Genomic DNA, 17,801 nt, shown 5'->3' with positions numbered 1-17,801 from the left:
TCAAAAGGCTTGAGCTCTGTGCTGTGGTAACTGGTACAGACCCAGGCTCTCCAAGACAAGAAGCCAGGTTCAGTGAGGTGGGTAGCACTTCACCTACCCTTTCTCCTCCTCTGAGGGCTTGGGAAATGCACCCTAAGGAGCTGGAGGAGGCTGTATAGGAACAAATGAATTTCTCAGTCCAACTAGTTTGGGAAACCTGGAAAGCTTCAAGCCTCTTAGACCCCAGGAAGTGTAAACCTCAGTTGAGAGAGGATGGGTCCAGGGCAAGCAAGAGGTGCAGAGTTTCAGAGAAGTGACCTGTGCAGAGAGAGATGCTGCTTCAAGGGTGAACCTCCTCCTGGGTGAGGCTGCCCTGCAAAATGTCAGGCTGAACCTCTGGTTTGATTATTCCATAGGGGACCATCCCATTGCTCAACAGAGTCATAAAGACATTTGAAGAAAGTCTGTTCTGCCGGTCTTGGACACTTACAATTCTGGGTCTGAAAGGTGGTTCTACTTGGCGATGGTTCAGCTGGGCCCAGTCGATTTCCTTAAAGAAAGGATGTCTCAAGATGGCGTGCTCACCACCCTGAGTCAGGCTGCCCAGGCGCATGGTGGGGTTCTTCGTCATGAACTGAGAGGGGGAGAAAGAGAGTCAATCATTCAATAACATACAAGGATGTCACAAGATGGGAGGCATCAGCTCTGGCAGAGGAGCCTATGTAAGGCTTTCTGGCCAATCTTGCTTAACGAGCTGAATTTTCCATTATGGGCACGACAGCCAACATGAATCATCCTGTAAGGCGCAATTGCTTGTGTGTATTTATGGCCTTTGCCACTTCCATTTCAGACGTGGCCACTAAAAGCTGAAGGGTCCAGTTTTCTTTACTGTAAAAACCATGTATTTCTCTTTCCCTTTTAAAGAGACTCTTTATAAAAAGTGTGCCCTTCTCCCACACTGCAGTTGTCGACAGCCCACAGCTTATGAATAGGGCTACTTTTAAGAACAGCTGCGCCATTTTTTCTAATGAGCTGACCAGTCGGCCAGGATTCCTGCTCTCTCATAAGACCACAGAGAGAAGAGGGAGAGTCATTCTTTTGAAGACCTGTGGGAAGAAGCTTTGAGAGAGTAAAACAAAAAACAAACTCCAAGTTGGCCACTTTTCTTTAGGCAACAAAGATGCTCCTTTTCCTCCTGCCCATTTTGAAATGTTTAATAATTGAAAATCCTGCTACTGGGACCATTTAAGCAATGTGTGTGTGTGTGTATATATATATATACACTATAGATCCTCTGTATACCAATTGGGAAGCTTCCCTGGGGCTGAGCCCCTACCAAGGTATCTGGAACTAAATCTACTTTGACTAAAAGGCCAGTAAGATGTTCTGATCCTGTCTTACTTAACCAAGGATTGGTCCAGGAGAATTCACTTTTCAGGACCAAAATGTAATTTCCAATTTTAAAGACCCTTAAAATAACTTTGCATTTTCAAAATAAAAATTGCCCTGGATTAAAAAGTTTTAAAATTTATATCAATTTAAGACCATCCTCAAACACTGCTTTCCAAGGGTGATGAGTACAAGATAAAAGTAACGCTGTATTCACAGAACTTGCTGTAGAATGGAATTTCCAGAGTAAATAAAAAGCCAATCTTGTTGAAGGTGTACAGACATGAAAAGGTAGTGTTGGAGGTGGCCATCCCGGCCAGGCCTTCAAAGCTGCACAGTGTCCAGTGTTGCTTCAAATAAAAGTGATCCTATGGAAGGAGAAGGCTGTAAAAAGCCCTAAGCCAATGTGACAGGACAGAACTCTTAAAATGTTAAAAACCTTTTCAAGGGAGCTAATAAAAAAATGCAGATGCTGAGGGGGTTTAATAGCTTCTCCTCTCTCCTACTGACCATGAATGCAAGGGGTTGGATTGGAGAGGGAATCCGAAAGAAAAGGGGGCTTTCAGAGTGACAATGACTCAATGGGGGCAGTTTGCACTCCAGGCATATACCGTGGTCAACATGGATTTAGGAAGTACATGTCTCACAAATAGCTCTATAAGAGTGAGGTCTTTATGCTGCTTGGGTTCTCGGGGCTCAGCCTGTACGTTTGGAAAGGAAGGGGAAAATACACAAGAAAAAGGGCTAGGTTCTTGCCGTAGGAACATCAATGGGATGCAATCCCTGATGGAGTAGGCATCTATTCAAAAAGCTAATTTGCAAGGATGATAGAACAGACCTAGATGGTGTGTGGGAAATTCTCAGGCCTGCCAATGATGAGAGCAGAGGGCATCTTGTGAGTGTGTGGGTACAACTTGTTCTTCTGAGCAAGAGGAACAGTGCATGGCTCTCAATGCCAGGGTGGCAAAAGCCCAGTGTCCAACAGACTTTGTCCATTCTTCTTTGCCCTTGGCATTGAAGCCACACTTCCAAGGGACACTTTCCCCATGAGGGAAAGTAGACCAAATCAAAGCTGTTCTTCCTCTAAAAACTGCATCCCTGGAAATGGAGACAGTCAGAATAACCCTTTCACTAGCTTGATACTTTCTCTTAGGTTCTGAGAAGTCCTGAATAGCCAAGCAGTTTTGTTTTGAATTTTTAATATCTTGTCCTGAGCCCTTTAGCTACTACAGCTACTCTATACTTAAAAGGGGCATCCATTTACAAAGGTTTACCTGGTGTCTACTGTCTGCAAGGCAATGAACTAGCCATTGTGAGGATATAGATGACAAAGACCTGATCACCCCATGAAGGGGCTGATCAAGTGAAGGGGGAAGAACTTGCCAACAAACTTTATGGGAAAGCACAGCTGCGTGGAATGAGAAGAGCAGAATGGGGCAGAGATTTGAAGTGTTGGGCGAGTAGCACAGGGGACTGGTCATGAGAAAGCAAGTAATGACCCTATGGAAGCGGGAGCATTTGATGGGAGAGGAAGTGGATGAATAGAAGCAGTACAGGCATGAAAGAAGATGACAGTTGTGCCCAGGAGCCAGCACAGGTGCATGGAAATACCTGATATGCTACAATATGACTGGTGCATTGGGATGGTTGAGGAGCTGGGAGAGGGGCAGCCCATAGGAGCCACCAACATCCTATGGAGAGATGAGTGATGAGAGCTGGCCTATGAGGTGGGAGATGACACTAGCCCCAGTGTCCTGAATCAGTCAACAAAGAGGTAAGAGATGGTAGGTGAACAGTTAAGAGGCTGAGAAAATAGCTGAAAAGACTGGACAAGTTCAGAAACTAGAAGGGTCTCTGGTTAGTGGGAAGGAAAAATGAGGAGCAAGTCCTAGAGGGCTTGTGGAAGAAGAATGGACCCAAACTCACACTGGCTGGTCTTGCAGTAAATGGAGTAAACAGGAGTTCAGGGTCACAAAGGTCTATTCTGGCTGTCTGATGGAGGGGTGGTATTGGATAGCAAAAATAAGTAATAAAAGAAAGGCAATAGATTGTTGGTAATATTAATCATAGTAACAGTAGTTAATAGCAGTATTTTGGGGGAACGAAAGAAAACCAGAATTTCTCAAGACCTTACAGTGTGCAGATCTGGGAGGCTTTGCATCTGAGGTATGCAGACATCCCCCAAGGAGATGACTAGTCATGTAAATCCAGGATTCAGGCCAGGATTAGAGCTCTAACTCTTTGAGACATTAACATTTGGTGTGAGGGCAAGACATGACGCAGGTAGGGTAGGCAAGATTGTGGAGAGGGAGAGAAAGTACAGACATAACACCGACCCCAGGCCTCAGACCTCTTACTGGGCTCACATGGCATGTTTTAAAATAATTTTAATTACTTGTCAAATATGTAAAAACTAGGAAGTGTCCATTTAAAGTCAATTTTTCCAATTTCTCTTGCAAAATAAGATATTCTGGAACACTAAACCTGCACTTCTTGATATAAATGGCCTAGAGTCAAGCAGTGGCTGCCTTTTTTAGACAGAGCATATGATCCTTAGTCAGCCACATGCCCCACCATTCCCTATTGTCTCACACCTAGCTGGCTTCACTCACTGACTCTGTATGGCTCTGAGACCTGGCATAGGGACAGAAAGATGCCAGGGTGGGTGGGACTTCTGGTCCAAGATGGCAACATAGGAAGGCCATGAACTGACCTCATCCATGGACATACCAAATCCATACCTATCTATAAAGCAATTCCTCCTGAAGAGAAACTGAGGACTGAACAGCTTTTGCACAACAAAAGATAGATCAAGACATGATAACATGATGATAAAGGGAATACCCAATGCTGCAAACTGAAGTGGGGAGGAATAGTTATGGAGGGACCTTTGGTAGATTCAACTGCCCAGAAGCACAGAAAAAATACAGTTTTAAAGCACAAGTAGAATATAAAGCAATCAGCCCTAGAACCCTGACAAATGGCAAGACACGTGCTGGAAATCTCTCCAGGTTGGAGGGGCTGGCATGTGTTATGATGCACGACCCCTTTCTACCTTGGTAGCATGGAGAGCAAGCTCAAGCTCTAGTGCCCTAGTGAGCCTTCCACCTCAGTGAGTTTCAGGCCCCTAGCCCACACAAGCCCAGCCATCATGCCCAAATGGCCCCAGAATGGCATATATCAGGAGGCTTCTGGTCGCCCTCACTACAGATCTAGAACAGGATAAAGACAAGCCCCTAAGCTGAACAGCAAAAAGCAAAAGAATTTTTCAAAAAGATGAAAAAATCTCTTGGACAACATCAAGCAAACAAACATTTGCATAATAGGGGTCCCAGAGGAAGAGAAGAGAGAAACGGACAGAAATTTGTTTGAAGAAATAATAATTTAAAACTTTCCCTAACCTGGGGGAAAATCTAGACATCTAGGTTCAGGAAGCACAGAGAGCTGTGGACAAGATGATCCCAAGAAAAACCCATGATGTGTCACATCATGACACATAATAATTAAAATGTCAAGGATTAAAGAGAGAATTTAAAAAGCAACAAGAGAGAAGCAACCAGTTAATTACATGAGGCTATCAGCTGTCTTTTTAGCAGAAACTCTGCAGACCAGAAGGGAGTAGCATGATAGATTCAAAGTGCCAAGAGATAAAAACCTAAAACCAAGAATACTCTAAACAGCAAGGTTCCTGATCTCTTCAATTCTGAATGGTAATTCCCTAAATAAAAGTTAAATGAGTTCATCAACATTAAACTGAACTTATAACAAATGTTAATGGGACTTCATTTTTGGTGGGGGGGGGGGCAGAGAGGGGGAGAGAGAATCTTAAGCAGGTTTCATGCTCAGCATGGAGCCTGATTCAGGGTTTGATCCCACGACCCCAGGATCATGACCTGAGCTGAAATCAAAAGTCAAAGGCTTAAATGACTGAGCCAACCAGGTACCCCGAGGAACTTCTTTAAGTGCAAGAGTAAAGACCATAATTAGAAGAAAATTATAAATAAAAATAATGTAAAATATGACAATGTATACAGAAAACATGGAGCAGGTAGTGAAAAAAAGTTCCTTTAGAATATGTTCAAATTTAAGTGACCATCAACTGAATATGGACTTCTGTATATTTAGGATGTTATATGAGCTTCATGGGTAACCACAAACCAAAAACCTATAATAGATACACAAAAAATAAAGAAAGTCAAGCATGATACTAAAGAAATCATCAATCACAAGGAAAAAGAGTAAGAAAAGAGGGAACGGAGTAGAACTACAAAAGTAGCCAGAAAGCAATGAACAAATGACAAAAAAGTACATACCTATCAAGAATCACTTTAAATGTAAATGGTCTAAATGCTCTAATCAAAAGAAATAGGTATATTGCATTCTTGTTTTCTCATCCATTCTGCCATCCTAACTATATGCTGCCTACAAAAGACTCACTTCAGAACTAAAGATACATGCAGACTGAAATTGAGAGGATGGAAAAAGAGTTCCATGCCAAAGGAAGCGAAGGAAAAAAGCAATACTTTTATCAGCCAAATAGACTTTAAAACAAACACTGCAACACAATACATAGAAGGGCATTACATAATGATGGAGGAATCAAGCCAACAACAGGTTAGAACAATTATAAATATCTATGCATCCAACATTGGAGCACCTAAATACATCAAATGTTAACAGACATAAAAGGATAAATTGACAGTCCAGTGATGGTGGGGGTCTCTAACACCTCATTTATATCAGTGGATAGATCATCCAGGCAGAAAATCAATAATAAAACAATGTTTTTAACTGACACATTAGACCAGATGGACTTAATGGATATATACAGAACATTCCATCACCAAACAACAGAAGACACTCTTTTCAGGTACATATAGAACATTCTCTAGGATAAATCACATGTTAGACCACAGCACAAGTCTCAATACATTTAAGAGGATTAAAATCATATTGTGCAACTTCCTGACCACAACAGTATGAAACTAGCAATCAATTATAAGAAAGAAAATGAAAAAAACACAAACATGTCAAGGCTGAACAACATGCTACTAAGCAACCTATGGGTTAAAGAAGAAATTAAAAAAAAAAATACATGAAGACAAATAAAAATAAAGACACAAATAGTCCAAAATGGGCCACAGTAAATGTAGTTCCAAGAGAGAAATTTATAGCAAAACAGGCCTAGCTGAAGAAAAATCTCAAATGATCTAACCTCACACCTAAAGGAACTAGAAAAAGAAGAACAAAGGCCAAAGTTAGTAGAAGGAAGTTAATAATAAGATCTAAGAACAGAAATAAACAAAACATCGACTAAAACAATGATGAGCTAGTTCTTTGAAAAAAATAAACAAAATTGATCAACCTTTAGCTAGACTCATAAAGGAAAAAAGAGGGCCCAAATTAATCAGAAAAGAGAAAGAAGTAACAACTGACACCACATAAATACACAGAATTAGAAGAAACTATTACAAAAAATATTGGCCAACAAACTGGACAGCTTAGAAGACATGGATACATTCCTAGGAACATAATCTTCCAAAACTGAGCCTGGGATAGAAGATCTGAACAGACCAATTACTAGTAATGAAATTGAATCAGTAATCAAAAATCTCCCCACAAACAAAAGTTCAGGACCATATGGCTTCACACATGAATTCTACCAAACATTTAAAGAAAATGTAATACCTCTTCTTCTCAGACTATTCCATAAAATAGAAGAAGGACAGCTTCCAAATACATTCTATGAGGCCAGCCTTACCCAGATACCATAACCAAAGACACTACAGAAAAAGAAAACTACAGGTCAATTTCTCTTATGAACATAGATGCAAAAGTCCTATAAATAACAAAATATTAGCAAACTGCATTCAACAATCCATTAAAAAGACCATTCACCACGATCAAACTGTATTTATTCTGGAGATGTATAGATTGGTCAATATTTGCAAATCAATCATGTGCTACATCACAGTAACAATGTGAAAAATAAAATTCATACCATTTCAAAAGATGCAGAGAAAGCATTTGACAAAATTCAACATCTATTCATGATAAAACTCTCAGCAAAGTGGGCTTAGATCTAGGGAACATACCTCAACAAAATAAAGGTCATATATGAAAAACCCACAGCTAACATCAAGTCAATGGGGAAAAACAGCTTTTCCTCTAAGATCAGGAACAAGACAAGATGTCCACTCTCACCACTTTCATTCAACATAGTACTGAAAATTCTAGCTACAGTAATTGTCAAGAAAAAGAATGCATCCTAATTGGCAAGGAATAAGTTAACTGCTGTCATTAACTTATTTGCAGATGACATGATACTGTACATAGTCTTTAGGGTTAAAGACTTCACCGAAAACAAAAAAACAAAAAAACCCTATGAAAAATAAGAAATCCCCTGTCATTTCTGTACACTAATAACAAAGTAGCAGAAAGAGAAATTAAGAAAACAAATCCAGGGCCTTCTGGATGGCTCAGTCAGTTAAGGGTCCAACTTTGGCTCAGGTCATGATCTGGCAGGTCTTGGGTTCGAGCCCTATGTCAGGCTCTGGGCTGACAGCTCAGAGCCTGGAGACTGCTTCAGATTCTGTGTCTCCCTCTCTGTCTACCCCTCCCCCACTTATGCTCTGTCTCTCTCTCAAAAATAAACAGAAAAAAAAAAAAAGAAAATAATTCATTTACTATTGTATCAAAAATAATAAAATCACTAGGAATAAACTTAGCCAAAGAAGTTAAAGACCTGTATTCTAAACAGTATAAAACATTGATGAAAGAAATTGAAGACTTCACAAACAAATGGAAAGATATTCCATGCTCATGGATTGGAAGAATATTATTAGAATGTCCATACTACCCACAGCAGCCTACAGATTCAATAAAATCTCTATCAAAATACTAACAGTATTTTCTTTCACAGAACTAAAACAAATAATCCTAAAGTTTGTATGGAACCATAAAAGACTCTGGATAGCCAAAGCAATATTGAGAAAGATGAACAAAGCTGGAAGTATCACAATCCCAAATTTCAAGATACACTGCAAAGCTGCAGTAATTAAAACAGTATGGTTCTGGCAGAAAGCAGACACATGTTTCAATAGGACAGAAAAGAGAGCATGGAAACCCATGCTTAGATGGTCAATTAATCTATAACAAAGGAGTAGTACAATAAGGAAAAGACAGTCTCTTTAACGGCATTGGGAAAACTGGACAGCTACATGCAAAAGAATGAAACTGGGCCACTTCCTTACACCATAGGCAAAAATAAACTCAAAATGGGTTAAAGACCTAAATGTGAGACCTGAAACCATAAAATTCCTAGAAGAAAACAGGCAGAATCTCTTAGCAACATTTTTCTAGGTATGTCTCCTCAGGCAAACAAAAGCAAAACTAAATTATTAAGATGACATAAAAATAAAAAGCTTTTTCACAGTGGAGAAAACCATCAACAAAATGAAAAGTCAACCTACTAAAAGGGAGAAGATATTTGCAAATAACATATCCATTAAGGGGTTAATATCTCAACTATAGACAGAATTTATACAACCCAACCTCAGAAAACAAGTAGTCCAATTAAAAATGAGCTGAGAACCTGAATAGACATTTCTCCAAAGACCTACAGATGGCCAAGAGACACATGAAAATATGCTCAACATCACTCATTATCAAGGAAATGCAAATCAAACCCACAGTGAGATATCACCTTTCACCTAGTCAGACTGGCTAGAATCAAAACCACAAGAAATAACGAGAGCTAGCAAGATGTGGAGAAAAAGGAACACTCATGCACTATTGGTGGGAATGTAAACTGGTGGAGCCCCTGTGGAAAACAGTATGGAGGTTTCTCAAAAAGCTAAAAATAGAAATACCATATAATCCAGTAATTCTACTTCTCGGTATTTACCCAAAGAAAACAAAAACATTAATTCATAAAGACACATGCCAGTTCTATGTTTATAGCAGCAATAGTTACAACAGCAAAGATATGGGAGCAACCCAAGTGGCCACTGAGATCAGTTATGGAACATGACCCAGCCATAAAAAGAATGAGTCCTTGCCATCTGTGACAACATGAATGGACCTAGAAGGTATTATTGCCAAGTGAAATAAGTCGGAGAAAGACAAATACCATATAATTTCAGCTGTATGTGGGATCTAAAAATTAAAAAGCAGAAACAGACCCATAAACAGAACAAATGGATGGTTGCCAGAGGGGAGGCTGGGTGGGGATGGGATGGGCAAAATGGGTGAAGGGTAATGGGAGATAGGGAATGAATAAAGTTACAGTGATACACGATACAGCATGGGGACTCGAATCAATGGCATTGTAATAGCATTGTATGGTGACAGGTGTTAGCTAGCCCTGTGGTGAGCACAGCTAACACAGACTTGTCAAATCACTATGTGGCACACCTGAAATTAATGTAACATTGTGTGTCAACTATACTTTTTAAAAAAGGTTGGGGGGGGGAGTTGATGAATGAAACAGAAACCAGGACAGGGACCATCCCAAGGAGGAGAGTATAGTCCCTTCATGACCAACCCTCCAAAGATGCAATAAGGTGTACAGGGTTGGAAGGGGTAGAGGGGCCCTGCACCCTAGGCCAGGTACAGGACTCTCCCTAAACACTATTTCTACTGCTGTGAACAGTAATGGCATAATCCTTTTACAGAAAACTTTCTGTTTCCTTATGCCCCTAATGTGTTTCAAATACCAAACAAATTAGCAACAATGATGTTTGGAGCAATGGTCTGTCCGCATCTAAGGTCAGACTTAAACTTGCCTCGCCTCAACTGACCTTTTCCCTGACTGTGGTCCAAATGAGAAAGTCAGCCAAGGAGGAAAATAAAGTGACTTCATGAAAGATTCTGGACACATTTACTAAAGGAAGCAGGATATTTTCTAGAGTCAATGAAAGCACTTTATAAGCTGCAAAGAGTGAGTGAAGAGGCCAGGGTGGAAAATCTGATTCCACCCCAAATCTAAGTGTCAAGGTAACCAGAGAGCAGGGACAGAAGAGGGGTCAAGACTGCATGGATTCATTCATATTCCCCTTCCTTCTGGGGTCCTCATTAAAGTGGAATTTAACTAGAAGGTACCGAAGCACCCAGAGATACATCTGCCCTGAGAATGAGAAACTTAACAGTTCTCTCAAGGCTGCAGAAATGGCACAACTACAGGGGAAAACAGTCACGTGCCCTCCTGAAGGTAGCTCTACAGCGAAGTGTAAGCAATTTAGGCCAGGTTTGTAACAGAATGTCCTGGGAAGCCCTCTGCACATCAAGGAAGAATATATGAAGGATAGAAGAGGTCCTCTGAAGACATCCAGATGGCCAACAGACACATGAAACGATGCTCAGTGTCCCTCCTCATCAGGGTAATGCAGATCAAAACCACACTGAGATACCACCTCACGTCAGTCAGAGTGGTTAAAATGAACAAATCAGGAGACTATAGATGCTGGCGAGGATGTGGGGAAACAGGCACCCTCCTACACTGTTGGTGGGAATGTAAACTGGTGCAGCCCCTCTGGAAAACAGTGTGGAGGTTCCTCAAAAAATTAACAATAGAACTCCCCTATGACCCAGCAATAGCACTGCTAGGAATTTACCCAAGGGATACAGGAGTGCTGATGCATAGGGGCACATGGACCCCAGTGTTCATAGCAGCACTTTCAACAATAGCCAAAACATGGAAAGAGCCTAAGCGTCCATCAACGGACGAATGGATCAAGAAGATGTGGTTTATCTATACGATGGAATACTACATGGCAATGAGAAAGAATGAAATCTGGCCATGTGTAGCAATATGGGTTGGAACTCAAGGGTGTCATGCTAAGCGAAATAAGTCAGGCAGAGAAGGACAAATACCATATGTTTGCACATATAGGTGGATTGGGAGGAACTTAATGGAGGACCATGGGGGAGGAGAAGGGGAAATATAGTTGGGGAAAGGGAGGGAGGCAAACCATAAGAGACTCTTGAATACTGAGAACAAACTGAGGGCTGACAGGGGTAGGGGAGAGGGGAAGGGGGGGTGATGGGCATGGAGGAGGGCACTTGTTGGGATGAACACTGGGTATTATATGGAAACCAACTTGACAATAAACTAAGAAAAATAAATAAATAAATAAAAAGAAGAGGTCCTCTGATAAGGCACAGAGGTAAACTGGTTAGGCTCTGCAGTTCAACTCCTTGTGTTTCTACACCAATTCTACCACTAATGAACTGTGTGACCTTGTATAAATTTCTTAACTTCTCTGGGCCTCAGATTCCTCAATTATAAAATGGAGGTTTTCCTGTACTTTATAAGGTTGTTATGAAAAGTAAATGCCTGGCACAAAGGAAGCCCTCAATAAACGTATTAGCAAACATCTTGTTAAACCACTTGTAGGTCCATCCTGTTCTACCTAAAGCCAGGGGCATGAACTGAACGCCTCCAAGAGTAACGTGTGACATCAGCCTTGACCCTGAGGCTCAAGCTGCTCTCCCTGCTACTCAACTCTGCAGCCAGGAAAGATAAACCGAGGTCTGTTTTTGCTTTCATAGTCCTGAGTTCCAACAGTGGGGTCATTGTGGTGGTCTCTGGAAAACAGATTTTCTGACAGCAAAGATTTCTAAAGACCATCTTAAAACAAGAAATACAAAGAATACTCATGTTTTATTGCGCAGTAGTATCCACTTATCAACAGAAGGGAGATACTGAATATAGGATGAAGGATGGGGCAACTTCTTTGTGAATCTGGTGCCGGGGGCAGCACTCTGATGTCTCATAGGCTCTGCTACACAGGAGGTGGCTTCAGTTTGGAACTGTTGAATGTTCCAGAGGATAGAGTTTAAACTAACTCTGTGTCTTGAGAGAACAGGTTCCAAATATACTTTGAAACTCATTAAAATGTAGGCAATAGCTATTTTTTCCTCTTTCAGAATTTGTCTGATTTCAGAGGAAGAGGACTAGTTATATAAACAGACCAATTAGTCTAATAAGATTTTCTTCCAAGAGGGAGAAAACACTGTATTTTCTCCTAATAATTGGATTTAGCTGTTGGACAAACAAAATGACCTTCTCCTTTCATCCAATTTCAGACCAAAGAGGCAGAAAGGGTTAATGCTGGTGAGTCGGGAGGGAAGGAAACCATGCCACGGGACATTCCCATCAATGTTCCAGGAAGATGCTCCTAAATGGGAAGAAAGCATTTTAAGGCTCTACAGAGAATGCTGGGAAGGGAGTGCAGAGAAAGAACACAAGGACACAGAATAGAATAGGGCTCACAGCTATGATGGCCAACCCCACCATGGGTGCACAGGTGATAGCCACCCTGGGGGGTGAACAAAATGAATGCCTGTGTGTGCATGTAACAGTCATATGTCTATCTGTTGCCACTGTCAACAGGCAGAGTCTAGACTGGTTATGAAGACCACTCAGCAACTACTTCTTTTTGTAGCCCTTTGTGCCAGCTGCATTGGTGAGGCACAGACCTGGGAATGACCTATCCCAGAACCACCATCCAGCCCAGAGCAGCCGTAAGAGCGACAAGGCATGTGAGTTGGCTGATGGAGCAGCAGGGGAAGAGAGACACACCTGGGCTTTGACTTGGCATTGGGAAGTCACTTTTCCATAGGAGAAGGCAAAGACAGACATTTAAACCTAAAATGAGACACTGCAACCCACTGGGGGTTGGGATAGGTCTTGGGGGCAGGTGGAAAGGATGGAAAATGGATTTTTTGAATAGTTCTTGGGAAGCAAACCAATCTTCTCAAGTACAGTTTATTCTACAGAATGGTGTTGCCATTGAATATTGGAAAAGCCAAGAGAGGGAGAGCTGTTCTAGCTTGTTCAGATTGGGTCTGAATGGAATTTACTAGGTGGGGCTGGAACTAGTAAGCTGCACACCTATGGCAATAGACCATCTTGCCATTCTCAAAGCTCACAGGGATCCGGATCCAGACTGATTTGGGCAAGGAGCAGCTGTAGGAGTGGGAAAAAGAATGGTACAAATTTTAGGATTCTTTGTTCTAGTTTTGTGAACAGTAGTATTGGGATTTTGATAGAGATTACATTGAATCTGTAGATTGGGTAGTATTGACATTTTGACATTAATTCTTCTAATCCATGAGCATGGCATATCTTTCCATTTATTTGTTTAAATTTGTATGTACACCAAAGACCCCCAATAGCCAAAGCAATGTTGAAAGAGAAGAACAAAGCTACAGTAATCAAAACAGGATGGTGCCAGCACAAAAACAGACACACAGATCAATGGAACAAAACCCAGAAATAAAACCACACATATGGTTAATCTATGACAAAGGAGGGCATGAATATACATCGTCTCTTCAGTAAATGCTGAGAAAACTAGACAGCTACACGCAAAGGAATGAAACTAGACTACTTTCTTATACCATACATAAAAATAAACTCAAAATGGATAGAGACCTAAATGTGACACCTGAAACCATGAAACTCCTAGAAGAAAACAGGCAGTAGTCTCTTGGACATTGGCCTTAGCAACATATTTATGGATATGTCTACTCAGACAAGGCAAACAAAAGTAAAAATAAACCATTAGGAATACACCAAAAATAAAAAGCTTTTGCACAGTGAAGGAAACTATCAACAAAACAAAAAGGCAACACACTGGATGAGAGAGGATATTTACAAATGATATATCCAATAAGGAGTTAATATCCAAAATACAGAAAAAACTTAAAGACAAGCCAACACCAAAACCCCACAATCTGATTAAAATATGGGCAGAGGATCTGAATAGACATTTTCTCAAATTAGGCATACAGATGACCAACAGACTATGAAAAGATGTGCAACATCACTAATCATCAGAGAAATACAAATTAAAACCATAATGAGCTATTACCTCACACCTGTCAGAATGGCTAATGTCAAAAAGACAAGAAACAACAAGTTTGATGAAGATGTAGAGAAAAAGGAACCCTCATGCATTGTTGGTGGGAATGTAAACTGGTGCAGCCACTGTGGAAAACAGTATGGAGGTTCCTTGAAAAAAAAAAAGAAATACTGTATGATCCAATAATTCCACCTCTGGGTATTTACCTGAAGGAAACAAAAACACTAATTTGAAAAGATATATGCATCTCTATGTCTACTGCAGCATTATTTTTTTGGCAATAGCCAAGATATGGAAACAACCCAAGTTTTGATCAATAGATGAATGGATAAAGAAAATGCGGTACACACACAATGGAATATCACTCAACCATAAAAAGGAATGAGATGTTGACATTAGTAACAACACAGATGGACCTAGAGGGTATTATGTTAATTATAGTCAGACAGATAGCATATGATTACACTTATATGTGGAATCTAAAAAACAAAACAAAACCAAACACAGACTCCTACATGAAGAGAACAAACTGATGGTTGCCAGTGGAGGGATAGGCAAAGTAGGTAAAGGGAATTAAGAGGTACAAACCTCCAGTTATAAAGCAAATAAATCACTGGATGAAAAGTACAACATAGGGAATACAGTCAATAATTTTGCAATAATTTTGTACGGTGACAGATGGTAACTATGCTTATCATTGTGACCATTTTGTAATGCATACAATTGTTGAATTACTGTGTTGTAGACCTGAAATGAATACGACATTGTATGTTAACTGTACTTCAGTTAAAAAATGGTATAGTTTTTGTAAATGTTATAGCTTAATAAGTGGTAGCCATTACTACTACTCTATATATATGTTCTTGCATTACAATAGGTATTGACTTAAGTGTTTCAAATTCATTCTATAGGATATTTACAGCAACCCTGATTGTCATTCCCTTTTTACATACTGGAAAACTGAGGAACAGTCCAATCTGTAACTTGTCGAAGGCCACCCAGTTTGGGAGTGGTGGAGCTGGGATTCAAACTCGGGCCTTCTATCTAGCACTAGAAGCCTTTGCTTTCAGTTACTGTGCTAAACCATCTCTTGAGGCAACCAATCCTCTCATTTGTTTTCTGGATAAAAAAAGAGCGTGGGCTGACAGGTCAGGAGGAATCGTGGGTGACATTCAGGACACCTGTGAAGGAGAATGCAGAGCATTTTGTGTGCTTATTTTTGTATACTTCCTGTGGTGGCCCATGTGACCAGCAGGTACTAAGAGAAGGGAGAGACAACAAAGAGTCTTGGAAAGAACCCAAAGAATCCTTTAGTCTGACTACCTTGCCTTACTTTGAACAACAGGCATATTTATATTGGAGAAAAAAGGATAGAAAGACACTGTTGATATTTTCAAATACCAGAAGAGGTGTTGGCTATAAGAGGCAGTTCCAAGTAGGAAAAATCTATTTAGGGAGTTGGAGTGAAGGGAGCATATATAAGCTTATAAAGACAATTAAGTTTCACACTCCATGCCATTAAGTGATAGAGAGAGTTTTCTATAAGGAGCACGACTGTCTTATTTAAAACATTCAAAGAAGAACTTCCATGACTTGTCAAGGATACTGGATGACCTATCTGACATCAGGTGGGAAGGGAGACCAATGCCTTTCATGGACTATGCTAATATCAAGAGTCTACAATCTTATCCTATCTTTTGTCTCTTTTTGGTTTTATCATTATAATTCTGGGAGAAAACTGACATTTTGAAGATGACTATATCCCCCTCAGCTAGAAAAGCCACATTTTCCTTGGGTCTCAAGTGGACTTGTCTTTATAAACAATAAAATGAAACAAAGCTTGTTCAAGAATCTCCTTGGGCGAGACACTGAAGAAGAGGGCATGTGAGTATATATTTGAAAATGCCAATCAATCAACATCTTACTGCTAAGTTACTTGTAACTAACCTAACTCAGAATATTCCCTATCTTCCAGAGATAGAGTATACAGTGTAGTTTATTTCCTTCTCATGAAAGTCAGTATAATAAATACCCTGTATTATTGGTCCTGCAATGGGGTAGAAACAGTGCTAAAATCTGTAATGAATTTGTTGGCTATATTTTTCATGCTGTCAGTGATTGGAATCCAGCAGCCTTTTTGTGGGCATCTACTTAATTCCTTTTCAGTACTCTTACTGCTCTAATTTTCCTGTGTTTAATAATCATTATAGCTTCCCCTAAAACCCAAGTCATAGGACAATGTTGGTTTAAAAAAAGGTAAAGGTCAGAGGTGAGTCCTAGAGACAGAAACCCAAGATCAGGCACTTGTGCCACCACCAATGTTGTTGGCCAATAGGATTTTATTCCTGGCAATCCAGTCTCAAGCAGCTCTTACTGACAGGTCAGGTTTCTGCTCTCCAGTAACTCCCAAGTGTTAAAGAAAAAGGAAGCTCTATTAACTGTGGCCACTACTACTTCTTTTCAGGTGTGATCCCCTGACATGTAGCTATTTAAAGGAAGCAAGTACTAAACAATGATCTGCAGAGGACACTACACAACGCCTTTTATTTCCTCCTGGTGAAACCCAGGCCAATACCACTCTTTATCTAGGATACACACTATCTTTGGTGTCTGAACCAAACCTAACCATCAGCTGCTATAAATTACCAGTCTTTGATAGTTGGAAAGGACACATGAAAGAAAATAAGTGTTCTAGTTCCATTCACAAAAATTTTTCCAACTTAAAACAAAAAGCTCTTCCGACCCGCATTTTTCGGCAAACCACCACATAGAAAGGGTTTCCGTGCTCATTTTACAAAACCTCTGACGTCTTTATTCTCCTGGCTGAGATATGTAGTTTAAAGAGGTAAGTAGTGGAGGGAACGCCTGGTTGGTTCAATTGGTTAAGCGTCTAACTCTTGACTTCAGCTCAGGTCATGATCCCCGGGTCACGGGATTGAGTCCCACATTGGACTCTGTGCTGAATGTGGAGCCTGAATGTGATTCTCTCTCTCCCTCTGCCCCTCACCTCCACTCGCACGTTCTCTCTCTCTCTCATCCTAAGAAATTTTTTAAAAATAAATTAAAAAAAAAAAGCAAGTAGTATTAGTGCTCCATTAAAAAAAAAAATCCGTCACACTGCCAGCTACAAATAAAACATCAGGACCTCTATTCCTAGTAAATCTATAAGCTAAAATGAGGGGGAAGGAAGCTGAGTACAGTAACTTTAATAAAATACGATTTTAAAAATACCAAATAAAAAGTCTATGGGAAGATCAATCTGCTAGTGTTTTTCTGTCTTCTGCCAACACTAGCATTGATCTATCTGTAAGGAAATAGTTCATTTCTGAAAGGTGTTAATTGCACTAGCAGTTTCAGCAGAGGCCTGTGGAGCAGCTCCATTTCCTCATATGGGAACTCCAGTTCCAGTGAAGAGCTGCTTGGCTGCATGTTAACCATCTCTCTTGCTAAAGGATCTTTCAGTAAATTTCTTTTCGATTTTCCCCATCACAGTGTATGAAAAATCAGTTCTAACAATCCAGAGTAAGATCCTCTACCTTAATCTGGCCCCAGTTTTGCCTCCAC

The 17,801-nt window shown here is 40.4% G+C and overlaps 1 protein-coding gene across 1 annotated transcript in view; it reads right to left on the bottom strand.

The window, feature by feature from the left end:
- Positions 1 to 17,801, bottom strand: part of PRKCH (protein kinase C eta) — a 234,948-nt gene that overhangs the window by 2,093 nt on the left and 215,054 nt on the right. Inside the window, exon 13 of the mRNA XM_039240767.1 lies at positions 470 to 613. Coding sequence (XP_039096698.1) covers positions 470 to 613 — 144 coding nt within the window. The remainder of the gene's footprint in view (positions 1 to 469; positions 614 to 17,801) is intronic.

Source organism: Hyaena hyaena, unplaced genomic scaffold (genome assembly GCF_003009895.1).
Source record: "Hyaena hyaena isolate Hyena2069 unplaced genomic scaffold, ASM300989v1 scaffold_181, whole genome shotgun sequence".
Taxonomy (NCBI): domain Eukaryota; kingdom Metazoa; phylum Chordata; class Mammalia; order Carnivora; family Hyaenidae; genus Hyaena; species Hyaena hyaena.
The sequence above is the reverse complement of the archived record's forward strand: the minus strand, read 5'-3'. Positions and strand labels throughout refer to the sequence as shown.